Raw genomic sequence first — 17,360 nt, forward strand, 5'->3', positions numbered from 1 at the left:
TGAGTTTAATTTAGCAGCCAGCGCTTTATTTCCAAAATAAATCTAACAGGTCTTGACTATGACCTTTCTCTTACATGTTGATGATTTGCATTTTCTACCTTCTTTTTTTTTTTTACAGCTCTGTGATATGGAGTCACACTGTGTGATCCATATTCAAATATTATTTAAATCAGTTGCACTGCATTTGCATGTGAAATTGAGGATTTGAAGCCAGGTCGCCTGCATACTGATCAGAGGGACAACCTTCATTGGAGGGAGGTTTGATATTGCAAATAAATGGGACAGGGTATTAATAATTGTCATGAAAGGGGTGTTCTATATTGTGCACCGCCATAACAGAGTGTTTTCCTCCCATGTAATGAATCTGATATCATTCTCAACCCCTTCACTTTCGGCTCAGGAAATGATTATACTCTCTTCAAAGAGAGAGACTAAGCCCCGGTATCACGATTTAGGACAAAAATTAACCACAAGATGGCGGCTAGTTCACACACCAACCAAACATTTTTGCATCTAGGAAAAAAACACGAATAATGCTGTTTTAATCAAAGGGCTATGTCAGCTAGCCATTTTCTTTCTGAAGGCCAAATGATTGCATATGGCAACGCTATTGTGAATAGGGAATCATAGATAGGCTCAGAAAGAAAGAAAAAAAATAGAACTCAAATGCACATCTACTTATGATGTAACTACGACACAGCTGGGAAGAAAATAATAGTGAAAAGCTATTCAATGTTTGTTGCGAGCGCCATCTGTCTTTATAATAGCAGAAATATTATAATAACAGGCACAGTGTGTCAATGTTCTTGGCTGGTAGGTTGTTTAAAGCATCTTGGGGAACTTTTCCGGCAGTCTGTCTCTTCATGTAATCCCTGACTGCCTCCATGATGTTGAGATTGGGGTTCTCTGGGGGCTATTGCATCTGCTGCAGGACTTCTTGTCCTTGTCACTGAATATAGCTGTATCTGGCTGTATGTTTAAGTTTGTTGTCATGTTGTGGAAAGAGTTATGGAGTAATCAAATGCCTTTCAGAATGTCCTGCCTCATGATTAATAATCAAAACACTTGCCTAAAACATTTATATTAATAGCCTATTTTGATTATTATTAAGACTGATTTGGAAGGTAAATGCTGTTAAAACCAGCATTGCATCGACAGTAACTAAATGTTAACTGATTTCAATTAGCCCTTTGTCTCCATAAATATTGCATGGCATGGTTTGAATAACCAAAGCCTATATAAACAGGCCTATCCAATACATTTGTATAATTTGGATGAAAAAGCGAGATGTGTAGCATGCTGCGTCCTCAGATGGCACCAAGCCGGGAACATTGCCTTCTATTAATTAACTGTGAAGTTAATCTTCAACTATAATTTGTTTTTACACTACAAGTGTTGCTAGAGTCATGACATTCTGTAGTTAATCTTCAACAAACGCCAAAGTCAAAGAGGCTGACCATGTAGTAAAGTGCTATCTTCAGTGTGTCTAAACAGGTCATTTGTGCCATGTCTCAGTCCATAGTCAGATTAATCTTTGTGCAAATTTGTTATCTCCTTAATAATAAATTGCTTCAAATCTATATCTGTTCTGATAAAATTGGAGCTGTTTTACAGGTTCCCCATAGTTTTTTTTTTTTTTTTAAACTTATTTAATTTTCAATGTTGTACAGCTTATAACTCCAAGCACCAGGATGCATTGTGCCCAAGCAACCTGCACCAGCTCGTGTTGGTGAGCATTTTAAACGAGGTGCCTGGAGGCTGTGTGCCCAAAAAGTAAAGAATTCTGAAATAAGAAGAACGTTTTGTAAAAGAAAAAACAAAAAACAACCACTTGTTTTTGCTCACACTTTTACACTGTGTACTCATATTTAAAGATGTCATTTTTGCTGTTGGAAACATAGTTAGTCATTTGGGGTTGAACGACTTCGGATTTTTTAAAGTCAACTAATATGTGGTGAAAGACGAGTCGACTAGTCCATGACGTCACACATAAAAACACAGCAGAATGCAATTCTATGCAACATTGAAATCTATATTCTTGACCTGAATGCATATTGTAGCATCTCACACAAAAGAAGCTACGGAGGCTGCAAGGTGATTGAAGCTTCAACACAAACTACTGTTGGTTGTAGTCATGGCAACAGCATAAACATTAAGTGTGACACTTGTAATATGCAACTCTTGCTTGGCAAAAAAAACAACAACAAAAAAAACACACGCTCTACAACCACAGCAACAATGTCAACTAATAGAACACAACAGAACTGAACATAAACACATGAGCTTATCAATGCTCCAGATATGTATAGCCTATATAAACTGGCACCGTCAATAGCGTGTAATAGTACTTCACTGCATGTTGTAAGATAGGATAATGTAGCCGGGATAAAAAAGCGATATGGTCTCCAAAGACCTTTCCGTGTATAACAGCTAAAGGTCTAATAACTTTAGACGATTAAATTCACCAGAAAATTGTTGATGTGCAGCCTCCTTCTCTCTGTTACCACAGGACGTTTGGTGAAGTTGTTAATTCACTGCCGCTGAGAGGATTTGGACCGTTCCTCTGCTAGCGTTAGTGAATGCCTTTTCAGATGAGTGTGCATTGCAGTAGTACATGTGTAGTATTTCAGAACTGACTTACATATTCTGCATGCCACAGTAGAATAGACTTCATCTTTAGTGAAGTATTTCCACATACTTGATGAACCGCTGCTAGTTTACTGCAATGACCCGCTGGGCTCCTCACCTGTCTTCTCGGAGGCATCCGTGTTGTTATTGTCACATGATCGGTGACTAGTCGACTTCCTGTGTAAAGCGTCATTGTACAGCTGTAAAATCGATAAGTAGACATAAACAGTTGTTTATATTTCTTCATTGGTGCTCATGTCCATCTATATACACTTCAAATTTGATTTTAGTTATATTCTTTTATTGTATCCTTGGCCATAATGTTGTGCCACTGAAAATGTATGCACCAGTTTATATAGTCAACCCAAAATCAGGTGTCTTGCTATCGCCAGTTTTCCTCTCTTTTGCCTTGACATGGCATACCAGCTGAGACCTGCTCTTTACCGAAAGGTCTGTTTTTATTCCTCCAACTGAAGCAGAGGTAAGGAGGGACAGAATCGATTGTTGCAGGCCAAATTGAACCTGTGTCGAGCTGCAGGCAGCCACGAGATAAAGCCTCTGACGCCTTCTGCTGTGTTTATCATCAGGTGGCCTTTTCTGTGTGTGCTATGCTGCGATTTTGATGTGTTAAGTCATAATAGTGGAGCCGCCATTCTTTGGAGGGGCTGCCAATAAAAAAGCAGACAGAGAGGATTATGTTTCATGTCAGCCCATTATTGTTTCCAGCTTCCCCTGTACACCTTTTTTCACCTGGAGAGGTCTCTCCCACAATATCTTCTGCTTCCTATCCTGCTCTGCCTTGGCCCTTTTTGTTCATATTCAGTTTTCAAAGTTTTCAATATGATGCTCTTTAAGTGGTTTGAATTTTATTGCTGGCCTCCACTCATCCACAAAAATCTCATTGTCATTGTCATCCACCAGCTTGGTTTACATGTTTGCCAACAGAATAATCTATTCACTCATTTGACTTTATCCCACCAGCACCCACAGGAGTACAGTAAAACTCATACCCAAAAATAACTCTGTGAGTAACAAGTTAAGTATGTTTATTGACTCACTTAGGTCTTCCAATTTAATCACGTTCAGAAGATATGCTTTAGTCATCTGGAATAACTGACGACAGCAGCAAAATAGTTTTATTGCATCTGACTCTGTCCTCAGCCAAGCCTCTCTCTGTCCCCCAGCAGAGATAATTCGCCACTGTGAATGTAATACCCTGGCACACGATGCTTGGTTTATCTTGGACTTGAATATGCCCCAACAGCAGAGTTTCTCCCAGCTTGTGTTACCCTTGCTTGTGGTCCAGTGTTAAGAAATTTTGTTCCACAATTGTCTGTCCTAGCAGGACCTGATGTTGTGAGCCACTACAAACCTCAGTGGATAGCTTAGCCTTGCTATACTATGTGTTTTCTGGCATGGCCAGCTAAGTACTGCTGACCTCTTGCCAAGGAAAGTGGTTAGTAGCCTTAGATATAATTAGGCAGGCAATTAGCATAAAATGACTCCTGCCATTTTAATAGGTACATTTAAAGCTTTCTTCTTTGATTTGGACAATAATACTTTCTAGCCCTAGGCTCTAGTTTCCTAGCTGACTTAATAAAGCGCAGTAAAGAATCACACCAGTTTTTCTCAAGCATGTAGTATAAATCTCCAGAATGGGTTCAGATGCTGGCTATCCACTGTATCACTGCACTGATATAGAAGCCACCCCTCGGTATAAGGGACAGAGGTAAATCACATGGAGATCACTCATTCTCCTATTTGTATTTTGAAAAGACATGCTTAGAGGAGTGTGTACTTACCAGTGTCACTACTTGCAGCTACCACCCCCATCAAGAGCAAGGATAGACATCGCCCACTTGCATACATATACAGGCCCCTGATTGTCAGTCATATTTGATGACTTCCTCTTGTCACCCTTTACCTTGATGTGCTGATTTGCAGTCGCAAATGACGGAAAAATTGCATATGTTTGTGACTGCAACTGAATAACAGTAATAACAGGGTTATTTTCCTTCCTGTCCACATTTTCCAGAAAAGGGAAAAGCCTGAACCCTTCAATAATGATGTTCTCAGTCAGAGCCTTCTATTTTAGGTCTGTCTAGCTCATCATTCTCCTGATATAGTTGTAGGAGGTAACAGCCATTGAGGTTAGTTATCAAAAAATACCTTTTCATCAAGTCGTTAGTGGAACTGCTCTAACTAGCAAGGAGGTGTAGGCGTCTGTAGGCCAAATACTGACTCCACAACCACAACGGTCAAATTGCTCCTCAAAATATATGCAAACGTTTATTGCCAGCTACTTTATCTCACCCTATGTAAATGTGTTGGTGCTGTGCTTTCTCCTGCCCATACTGTCCTGAGCAGAGACTATTTGAAGGATAACCCTGCACAAGCTGTCGAGATAACCGTTTCTTCTTTACCCTACTTTCCTTGTATGTGAAGTGAAAAGAAGAGCACATACAGCACATACATACTGGCCTCTGATGAAAGACTTCGTAACCCAATGGCTGCAACAACAACAACAAAAAAAAAGTATGAAGGAAGAGAATCTCCACAACACACATTCATTTTTAAACATGATTTTGATTATTTTGATTACATGGCAGGACAGAAAGTCAAACTTTGTTATTGACTTCGCCCATTAAATTAACTTTGCTGCTATTTACAGTTCAATATCAAAATCAAACAGCACTGAGAAACATTGTCTAAAGGCAGTGTGAAACCAAAAAAGTCCATCTTAAATTAGCCTCAAGGAAACTCTGTCTCTCTCTCTAGTGACTGGAATCATTTTGTAATAATGATTCCCCCAGGGCGTGTTTTACAGACGTATTCCTGGTACTTTGAAGGTTAAAATTTCATTTTCCTGGTGACCTATATTCATGGAGTAGCACTGTACATTCAGGGCAATAACAGCTTTCAGCAAAGCCTAAAGCTGTTGGTTATTACAACAGGCTGACTGGCTGCAAGCTACAAACCCCCCTAAGTAATGGCTAAATAGGAGTGCACAATGAAGCTGCCTTGGGCTACAAGATAACAGCACAAACACCCCGGTACTGTATGCCTTTCGCAGTTCTAGGTCCCTCATGTTTTTTTCCAGTGTTTTGGCTCTTAGTACCTGCAACAGTCTACTCTTACTACTACTTTAGTCTACTCTTGTTAACTTGTTTATGTTAAAAAGTGCTTCTGGTAATTCTGCTTTCTGGGATCGCAGAAACAAACAACAGACTTATCGAGACTTATATTAATATGAAACCAATCCATGTGAAATCATGATTATGTGCAGTATTCATGCTTGTTGTGACTGGTGAGAAAACACTGGGAAACCACTGACAACTCTTTTACTGTCAGGGATATTTTGTCATTTATCCCAGTTTCCTGTTCTGTTATAGTCTGGGGCTACATGCATGCACAGTACGCTATAGTTATTTTTGTCAGTTACCCCGTGTACTGTACGACTGTACAAGAGCATGCAGACGTTAAGCAGCATCTGGAATTTTAACTTAAAATTTCCAATTTTATTAGGCCACCCAACAGTATGTGTCAGGGCTTGTCATACTAACACCGTCTGTTGGCCCGAGGAAGGTGAAGAATACCATGTGTCCCTTTTCGGTTCACATGGAGTCACCAGCTGCTTCTTCTCATTTGTCAGTGAGATGTGGTAAATGTACCGCACTATAGTACCTTAAGGGACAATGCATTTCGCATTTTGCCCCTCATTCACACAACACTAACACGCCAATAATGGCTGATCAGTTTGTTTGAGAACAATCAAACCTGCTGTTAACTGCTGCCCAACGTTCCTTGGTGTCTGAAATGTAATGGGAGCCAATGTCAGGGTGGCATGGCCATAAGATTTGAAGGCATAATGATCCCATCGCTCTCTGCACAGACACCCAGATGAGCTAGTACAGCAGCATCAATAATGTGATCCCTCACTGGTTTCCCACCTACAGTCTTGCCCATTGCATATAGTAGAAGCCAGTGTAGAAGTGCTGCACATAAATGGTTTAGGAATTAATTTTATGCATTACTTTGATATTGAGTTGTTTCCTTTGTTTTTTTGTTTTTTTTCAAAATTGTTTGTGTGCGTGTGTGCGCATGCTTTACATTATAACTTTCTGTGTTGAAGTGCCTTTCACCGTGCTTCTTTTTCATACATTGATTAATGCAAGTGCCTGATTGTCTCATAGTCTTCCAGCAGAAGCCAATCAATTTTCTTCAACTCAACAGTGTTTCTGTGTGTCTTGGTCATGCCACATACATCACCGTCCCGGACTGCTCCCGATGCTATATTCAGCTACTCTGTATGGGGGGGATAAAAACAAGAAAATCAGCCAGTTAATTCATCTCCTAGCTCGAGAGTCTCATTACCCTGCTGATGAGTTTAAGGATTGCCTGAGGTGGAAAGGGGCTGTGTTTATGGCTTGGCAATCGTGCGTACAGAGTCTTGTCTCATGTGGATAGAAAACAAAAGACATGTCAACGCTCCAGCCAAATGAATACTGAACGCATCCCTGCTTAAATACTTCATGATTGTACACTTATTTAAACATGTGTTTCTAAAGGGACGTTATGTCCTCTCTGTATTGTGGCTGCAGAATGAAGACAAATGTGGTTAGTTGAAGAATTGATCTGACCTTTCTCATCATGTAAGGGATATGAATCTCTCAGCATCTATTTTATTAGTGCGAGGCAGGGACACAGAAAATCCTAATTTAGGCAGTTACATGTGGGTCACAGCACAACTACAAGCAGAAGTGGAACAAGTATATATAACATTTGGGCTTGATGTATAATATATTTGAAACTCTAGACATCTATTTTAGAAAGTAGTTTAGGCGTATGCATGTTTGTCCTTATAATGATGGTTACATAATGTAATTTGTTTTACAGTGTGAATAGGAAATGAGGAGTGAATATCAAAATCATTCTGGAAATAGTCAGATCTTTCACAGTTAGTCGCCTCTCTGGGCTCGATTCATAGAGTTCATCATAGTCTGCTTTGTCAAGTTTGTATAGTAACTTTAAATAATGAATCTTGATTCAGTGACTAAAAAAATTTACATTTAATATACATTTTCAAACGTGGTTTCTGTCCGCAGGCGCCGCTGTGTCACAGGTGTTTGTGCCCTCAAAAGGGCTGATTCCCAGAATTGCTCCTGAGCATTCAGAAATAAATGTGTTGTATAATTGTGTGAAAAGTGACACACGCTTTTGACAAAAAAGTAATAAATGAGCGGAATTATATTAGCATAAGTAGGTGGTATTTGAAAGAAACATATTTTGTGTACTTATATTATTTCAATGGGTTATTGTCGGGCCAGTGCATTCATGAACTAATACCCCATAAGAGTTTTCTATCTTGAATGAACATGCATGTGTTGCAGAGGTGAGGTACTAAAAAAATACTGAATAACTTAACTGAATAATTCAAAATGTGTTCCTGCTGCCAGTGCCAAATACCTTGTATCCAGCTCCACATCTCCTAGTCATTTAGCCTATTTAATGCATTCAGTTACCTTCCAATCCCCTGCTCTGCTTTTGCTACAACCATAACCAGTCATCTGCACTAAAAGATAAAACCAGTGTGCTGAGGGAATGCGACCTACCATCTGACAGATGCCTCTTCAGTGTGACTGTTCAGCCTTAGGCCTATAAGAAACAGCGTGACTGTCTTTTCTCCTCCAGTGAATACATCATTTCCAAAATCTCATCAATAATGTCAGCTATTGGAATGATTAACAGAATTTACGGAGCCCTAGTTAGAGAGGCTGAAGGAAGGCTGCCTCTGTCCAATCTAAATCAGACACAGGGTAAATAAAATTTTATTATTATTAATAAATTATTAGCTTTGTTTTCAGAAATGTATTTTGAAGTATTGCATTAGAAAAAAGTTTTTCGTCAAAATTAAAAAAATAAATAAATGCTGCAACTTTACTTGTACCACCTGCCGGAAGTGGTCAGAATAAACTCTTTTAAAAAAAAAAAAGAAAAAAGAAAATCCTTCATCCAGATGTATCCATGACAAATGCTGAGTAACAAATACAACCACATGTGGTTGTTGACCCAAGGGTTTTTACTGGACTTATACGTGGTTATTGGGGAACAAATCAAATATTTCTCTGTTGCTTCACTAACAAAAAGAGAGGAGGGAGGCAAACATAGTGCTTGAGTCATCAGCCACCCTCACACTCTTCTTATGAGTCATGCACCACCACACATGTGCAGACAGTTGAGCATCAGAACATATCATTTCTGAAATATGCTCAGTGGTCAAAGTGATAATTTAAACAGACACGTTTTAACAAATGAATGAGAGGAAGAGGTTTAAATCCCCAAATGCGCCTGCAGGATATCATTGACATTTAGCTCTTTGACACGAGTTTGACGTAGACCTAATCCTTAAATGCCCCTTGGTTTCTTTGACAACTCTGTAATGAGTAATTAAGGACCTCATTATGTGGTGCATACGTTCTAAATCAGAATATACATTTATTGTCATAAATAATTGCTTTTACTGAAATCATTAACTTTATTCAGTGGAGATATTTTTTGTCAGATTCTACCATATTTTCCCGGCTCCATCATCACCAGAAAAATATTGCTAAAGAAAACCTCTCATTATTGATTTAGCTGAAACAGCTATTTAGCGGTTTTCGTCTTTCATCTGCCTTTATTTAGGAACTATATAGATAGGAGTCCAACTTGGCTGTCTTAACTGATCAATATATGGTTACATCAATTAAATGTAGTGGAATTTGTGTTAATATGTCCATATAAAGAGTTCCCTCTGTCTGGCATCAGTATGTCTCACAGAGGGAGCTCTTGCGCTACAAATGGGAACATAGAGAACGCCGAATGACAGGAGGGGAAAGGGAGTCTGAGTAGAGAAGAGAACTATGAGTGACTAACACACAGGATGAGGGAGAGACAGGAAATATTAAGCAAGATGTTTGTGAAGTGAATGTGTGACGAAGCGAAACTCATGTAACCCTTACCCTTAGACTTCAATAGTAGAAAGAGAAAGAGACGATAGAATAAGGATGGTGTAAATGAATAGAGTTAGTAAAGGTTACAATGTAATTTGGGCTGTTATAGAAGTATTGCACCTGAAAGCCAAGTCAGGAAGATTTGCAAACTAAGGAGCTGTATGTCTTAGAAGCAGGATCCGGTGTCCACTTCTGAAATGAGCACTTGATTTCAAGTCACTCCCACCTCTTCTCTGTAGAGAAGGGAGGCAAAAAAGAATCTGGGTCTGCATAAATTACAGACTTTTACACTATTTGTGAAACCTATACTTTTCACTTTTTAAACTGCACTAAAGGTCTTCTGGTGCTAAATTGATTGCATTTGGTGCACTTTCAGTACAAAAGCAATAGTTGTAAATCTAAAAAAAAACAAGAATGCATGAATAAAAGTAAAGACGAACAAATAATAGACACAATAACTGAACTATTTTGTTATGTTAAAAACAAGTAATTTCTTATTAAAAGTTGAATATTCAAGTTGAACCTAAATGTTCTGGTTTCCATTAAAGCCAGAAAGTTTTCTTTTGAATAACTCTTAGATCAAAATGTCTTTCTTAATCAACTCCATTCAGTGATTTCATTCTTGGAGCCTTTTACTTCACTTAACACAAACCACATTTTAGCTTCCTGCTCCACGTGTTTCACATATTTACAAGAATCCTGTACATGTTTTACTTTTTCTTAATTTCCACACAAAACTATTGGCTGATTCAGCCGACTCTGTCTTCAGCAGGTTTTAAACATAGCCTATTTAACCCTTTCATATTTGGCTATGATAGCAGAACTGAGAAAGTCTTTAGCGCATAAATGAGGATGACGAGAGGATTTAAACCTTCCAGAGCAATAATACTTGTATATATTTCTAGAACGAGAGTCCTAAATATGTCAGATTAAATTGGTTATCAACGTTTCTGTGAGGCAGAATTGCTCTGTGCGATAGCTTCGATATCTCAGTGTGTCTGTGTGTCTGCACCCATGGGCTTACACCCTGGTAATGGCTGCTTCCAGCTACTGCATATTAATTGCTGTTGTTATACTTAATGTTAAATATTTAAAAGCTGGCTTTTTGTTGTCGCTTCATTTAGTAGTGCTTTTTATAGCCCTAAACGTTTTTGTAGAGAAACGCCGTGATGCAGTGTTAAAATATCATCGATCCGTTTTCCGTCCCTGAATTTTGCTAATCTCAGGCCTGTCAATAAGTCAAGTAAGGTTCTGTGTTTGTTGAATCTAGAAATGTCAAGTGAAGTGTGTCCCTTAGAGGTGTCAGGTGAAATAGCCTTGGCTATGTGATAAGGTACAACTTTGAAGTTTTGAATGAGGTTAGAGGCGTGAGTCAACTTCTGCCGGCTATTATGACTGCACATCCCCATCACTGAGCATCTTTCCTGTCTGCTACACTCGCACAAGTCATGCCCTTCCACTGCCTCTGGAATCTCCGCGGTCCTGTGTATGCAGTCAGGTTTGAAGCATTTGACATTATGCGTCTTTATCTTTATTTCAGAATTAGAGGACATGCTCGTGTTTCCTTTTTTATTTGACGTCTGCAAGACTGTGGACATTAAAATGGAGAATGAAAATCAATTATCAAATCAGTGCATATTTTTATGAGTCACCCAGTCACTTTTAGCAGTCATTAGCAAACTAACTAATCAGTTAGCATGTGGCTTTCTCAATTTACCTTCAGTCTTTACTCAGAAAGATTTTCCATATATTTCCCTCAGCAGCCACAGCCAGCCTAGAGGAGTTCATGAAATAGACAACACATACTTAGGTCCTCAGGCTATGGTCACCCATCTCCCATATCCATCTTTCTTGCACCTCGCCTAAAACTCCAACCATCCAGTCAAATACTCCTAACTCATAATTTTGTATGACACCAGAAATGTATCATAAATGACCGTTCAAGTAAATGGATGACAAGTGTCCAGGTGGTTGGTTGCTGGGGACAGGCGAGGTAAACCATCTTGCCCCTGTGAGTTCCTTATTCTTTTTATTGCAGCGGGCAGAGACTTACATATAGCTGCAGCACATCGCCCTGACTGATTTCCTCAACACTTCCCAGGGAATTGTCATCACCCCAGGTCAATGTCTAAACTTTCCCATGCATCAAAATATATTGTAATTGACTCCATTTGTAATTCCTCCAGAGGTCTGGCACTGGGCTGTAGCTCTGATGGCTGCCAAAAGCAATAAAGTCTCACAGACATGACCCCCATTGTAAACAAGCCCTCCTTCTAGAGCGTGAGGTACTGTAAAGTGTGCGCGTATTTTTGTTTTATCTATTTTTTTTTTTTTTTTAGGCATCTGGCTGTACTTTTGCTCTTTGGCTCCAGCCCATGCTTCCATTCAATTGTTGTAATTTAAAAATTATGTAGTTTCATTTCATGTTTTATACTTCCTGGGTTAATGCTTATGTGCTTGCCTCTTTTCCTTTATAGATCTTGCGGTGTTAGAATACTGGACCGCCTGATGTTGCAAAATAGAGTCTTTTATTTATAGATACCAGTGTTAATTGGGAAGGAAATACATTATAGATATGCTATAATGCAGTGTAATGTAGCTGTAATAATTCATGATACAGTAATTAATATAATAGCACAGCTAATGGGGTGTAGTGTATGTAGATTGTTAAGACATAAATCAGTTGTTTCTATCAGTATGACATTAAATTATAAATATTTCTGTTTTTGACCTGAAGCTGGGTGATTTTTGATTATTTTATTGATTTAAACAAAAGACTGGGATCGATGCTGCAGTGGGGATTTGCAGATTAATCATTACATATTTTAACCTTATGGTTTTACTCTACCGGAGTGAGGGGGGTGGGGGTAGAGGTGTCTGGAGCGGGTCATCACTTCTAATCGCAAGCAAATCCTTCATTTAGGTAACAGTTCTGTTATGAATGGTTTAGGGCAAATGCAAATTAAAAGAGGAAATAGAGCAAAAGCCAAAAGGATTTAGCCTTTTATGTGCACACTATTACTGCAACATTGATGGAAAATTACAGTTGTGATTGTTTCTGCCAGTATGATGTAATAATTTTATGTCTTCTACAAGTGCGTAACCATATATAATTTAAAATATTTAAATATAACGATTTTTTCACTCCAACGAAAAACTGTAACATAATGTTAACAGTTGATACTGTGCCTCAAGGTTTCCTCCAGCTCCTTTGTTTATGCTGTCCATTAAATTTGCGCATTTGCCGCTTTCTCCTGCCTGCTGTTTTTAACATCACATGATCCAAGGTAATCAGAAAGAACAATGTGACTTCTTTGTCACAGCAACAGTATCACTTGCGCTGCTGCAACTTGAGCTGCTTTGATTCCCGCTGAAAGGGGAACACATAGAGTTGTGTTTATCCTCTTGTCTCTTTCCTCTGCCGTACAGTAGTCTGCCTCCCACTTCATCTCGTATTCACTTTCAGGTGCCACCAACAGATAAAAAGAGGGAAAAAAGACAAATGGTGATTTTTTTTATTTATTTATTTTTTTTATTATGGAGAAAATGCAATTCCGTATCGCTCTAAAGAGGATGGGGGTATTTAAAATATCTGTAATTTTAACCAAACATCCTTAAGAAGACATATGATCCATCATTGTCTTAGTATCGTTTTGCTGATCAATAACCAATTTTACCCCGATGTGATGAATATGCCCTTTAGACGACATTATGATATGGCCATGTGCAGAGTTCCCTGAAGGTCGTCCTCTCCTTACATCCTGTGTTTTGCATGCGAGGAGGTTTGAAGAGAACATAACACGCAGGGCTAAGATCACTCCCCTTTATGGTTTTAACGTTGATCATCTCTAGATCTTTTACATATGAAGTGCTGATGATATTATCCTGGCTACACCCCTCTCAGCCAAACAGATTTAATTTATCTGTGGAGAAATACATTCTGAGATGTCAAAGATTTCTGGTTTTAAATCATGTACACATGTCCCGATTATGCATGTGGAAATAAATCTCGTCATTTTATCAATTCCCTGCCGTAAATCTTGGTCCTAATGGCTGAACCAGTTGACCTTGTCCTCACCCACGCTACTGAAACCTTAATGTCCCAGTTTAATGCAGAATACACGCATGTTCAGTGTGTTAGCTACACCCTTGTTATATTTTAATAAACATTTAATATTGGAACAGAATTTATAAAAACAGAAGCCACGTTTTATATAATCTGCATATTTTCCACTCTCTGTGGCAACACGTCTCTTCTGTGGAGAAATTCTCTGTTCCTCTGTTTGTCACAAACCCACTCTACAACATACACTTACTTGGCTAAGGTGATAAATTCACTTATGATTGACCTTCTCCTTTGTTTTTATGTTGCATTTGTCTTTGTTTTCACAAGTGCGTAGATTATTTAAAACTCGATCTTTTATGCGACGTTGGCGGCAACGTTCAAAATAAATCTCAATTTCCTTTGTAACCTTTGGCGGCACGGCAAGTGCACTGGTTGAAAGATTGGTATTATTTGTGTATAAATCAAAATGAAAATTGCCCCCTTCTACAAATGACTGAATAGAAAGTTGACATCTCCACATTATAGCGGTTGATTTGGTACTGTGAGCTGCACAGTATTTTTCCCTGGCAGTTTTATTTGAAGGAAACAGGGCAAAGCTTAATGAAATATGTTTCCTTTTTGTCTTTTGTTCTTAGGAATGAGTAATGCGTGAGCAGCCAGTATTATTGAGCTCATATCAATAAATGAAGGATGTTGACCAAAGTTATTTTTTTTCCTCATGTGTTATTCAAACCTGTGTCTTTCAAATGGCTTTTTTCTTCCACGTGCTCTTTCTTGTCCCCCATACATCACTCTGCCTCTGCAGTTATTTCTATTTTTTGAAAATATACATATTTTCAAAGTCGATTCCAGGTCTTCCTCCTCGCAGCCATCTTTGGAAAATACAATCCTCATTCTCCTCTGTTCCTCCTCTGTTCCACTTGGAATGAGTATTCAGACAATAACATGCTTTGTCCCCTGAAAATAGCAGTGTTATTTCTGTGGTAATTTTACTAATGATATCCCAAAAGAATCTGTACTGGATTCTGGAGAAGGGTAGTGATATTAATACAGATGTATCTCTGAAATGAAAACGCCAGCCCATGCCAATAATCCAACCCATCCCATTCCATCAAAATATTAATATCAGTTTGAAGAATTTTATATGTTCTTTAGCTGCTATATATATGTGTGTGCCCGTTTGTTTCAGCGGTGAGCAGTTCATGTTTAAACTATAGTTTGAACTGTAGTCCCATGGCTTCATTCTGATCCTGTAAACATGTCCCCTGTACCGCTGTTAGCAGTTAGTTTGAGACACTATTTCTTAGCCACTGCGGTTACTAAAATCAGTGTTTCCGCCGAAGCATCCAGAACATCACTGAAGCAACCACCATAAGCCATAACGAATGACAAAACCCTTCTCATCGCCCGATGTCAGTGTAATTGTTTCTTCTCTTGCATCACATGGCCACTTCTCTTACTGTTCTCTTTCCGTTTTCACCATTAGTGAGGCTGAGATCATAGTGACAAGAGCATGTGGCTCTCAAAGGCCCCATCAGTGGAGAAACAGGCTATGTGATAGTGTGGTTTTCTCACTGTCATTCCCAGGAGTCGCAAAAACTGAGGAGGAGGGATTGTGAATTCTCCCAGTCTGTCTGCCCGCCCGCCCAGCTACCGAGCTGTAAACTCTAATAATGACAGCGACCTCAGCCCCCACTCTTATTACATTGCTTCTGGAGTGATCACAGCAGCCAGCTTGTGGCTGTGTGTGTGTGTGTGTGTGTGTGTGTTCTTGTGAGGATGCACCTTACATACGTTGGTGTTAGTGCTGGAGGTTGTTTCAGTGTAGTGGGAGCGCAATATTGCCTTCCGATCTTATTGTCGGGAAAATGAGACAAAACGCAGGCCCAAGCTGTGTAAAGCAAGAAAAGGTTGACCCTGATGTCACCGGGGCCACGTCTGATCACAGCTTGTCTATTAACCCACTTTTCACTTCCTTCGCACTTCAGTTACAGTGAAGTGGATGGACAGTCCTTGCAGACGTCAGTGTGCTGTCAGTGAACATTGTCTTGGGTTGTCCTCATTGGTCCCACTTGAGGATATTAACTCAAAGGTTGAAACAAATAATAGTGACTGGCCGTGTGATTGCTTCAATAGTTCTGTTTTACTGTCAGCAAACATGGGGAAACTTAAGGCTGGACATGGATGAAATTCTGTGCAAGTTAGAACTCCAAAGATCAAGAATCTAAGAGGTTTCACGACCCTGTGACCGTTGTACAGGTCCAGCCATTGAGCTTTGTATGAATGTAGAAACTGCTGTTTGAATGTGAATATTAATCACATGGCTTCAAAAAAGGAAAATAAATTAGTTCTTTCGGTGACCCTGTGAGCTTTCACATGACTTTTCATCTTTCTTTGTTAGGCTGATTAGAAATGATTGAAATAGAAACATTATCTATTTAAAATAGAACTTTCGCCAAAGTTCACTATCAGCCCAAATCCTGGTTACCTTTGTGTCTCAAAGATACTGTTAGATTTTAGCAGTTGTCTGAACATTGCCTTTTTATTTTATTTTTTTTTATTTTTGTACTTTAAATTGAAAATAAGCCGTTTTTAATCAAGACACATTTATTCTAAATATACTTAATATTGCAAAAGCTGAAAGCTGAAAAACTGAAAGAAAAAAACTGTATTTCAAATATTAATGACATGAATATTTATCTTGAAATAGATCAAGGTGTATGTTCCAGTCACTGACTTTATGCATAGCTTACTTTAATTTAGTTTTTCTTTTTAAGACGAGTTATTTTGAAATGTCTGTGTGTGTGCAAGAGGTTTGGTGTGTTTGTGTCAATAAAACTAAACCCTTAACACCAACCTAAACATGGTACTGCATCCATGCTCCTGTCCCGTCTGATCCCCTAAGACGGTGGTTGCTGTTTGAAGTCTCTACTTGAAAGGCCTGATCTGAATACTGTGGATTCCACAGCTACTCTACAAACAGTGATTACAGACTGATTAATGAGCCACTGTAGGCACACACATACACTGTACACACACATTCACACGTGCTTGCTTTCTAGGCCATATACAAATGGAATATGCAGGAAGTCAGTGTGTCCCCGCATACAGAGTCGCACTCAGCTGCAGATGATTTTAATTTCATTTTAAATTTTCCAGGGATCTGTGTTGTTTTGTTGTGGAGACCTACTTGATTATAAACCCAGTATGTGTCCAACTAATCAATATTTCTGTTGTCCCTTTTTCTGCAGTTTCTGCTGAGATCTTAAAGAGCAGTTTGAGCACCATGGAACGTCACATTCAGAGGCTCGAGACCGACATTGAAAACTTCCCCAAAACAGATGACCCGCAAGATAAGTTTGTGGAAAAGATGTCTATATCCTTTTTCATTGTGGACATTTCCACACCATGCACAGGTTTATACTTAGCTTTCCTCGTCAACAACACATGCATTGGAGCATATTAGGGCAGTCTTTGTCCTAGTTCGGCAACAGCGGCGGTGTGGTAAAGGTGTGTGCTGTTTGTGTTCTGCCTGGCAGTGGTAAGCAGTTTAAGTCACTTGGTGTGATAGGTGGCACCCTAGGGAACTCAGGGAATGGATCTGGCTGCCTTGCTGTGAGATGTTGATCAGATCTCCCTCTTCACTCCTCCCTAGGTCCCAAGAGCGAAATCAT

The 17,360-nt window shown here is 39.1% G+C and overlaps 1 protein-coding gene across 5 annotated transcripts in view; it reads left to right on the plus strand.

Moving 5' to 3' along the window:
* Positions 1–17,360, plus strand: part of diaph2 (diaphanous-related formin 2) — a 421,882-nt gene that overhangs the window by 243,015 nt on the left and 161,507 nt on the right. For all 5 annotated transcript variants that reach the window (XM_084549618.1, XM_084549616.1, XM_084549619.1 and 2 more), the window contains one exon: positions 16,938–17,062. In XM_084549618.1, coding sequence (XP_084405744.1) covers positions 16,938–17,062 — 125 coding nt within the window. The remainder of the gene's footprint in view (positions 1–16,937; positions 17,063–17,360) is intronic.

Source organism: Chelon labrosus, assembly GCF_963514085.1.
Source record: "Chelon labrosus genome assembly, chromosome: 8".
Lineage (NCBI taxonomy): Eukaryota > Metazoa > Chordata > Actinopteri > Mugiliformes > Mugilidae > Chelon > Chelon labrosus.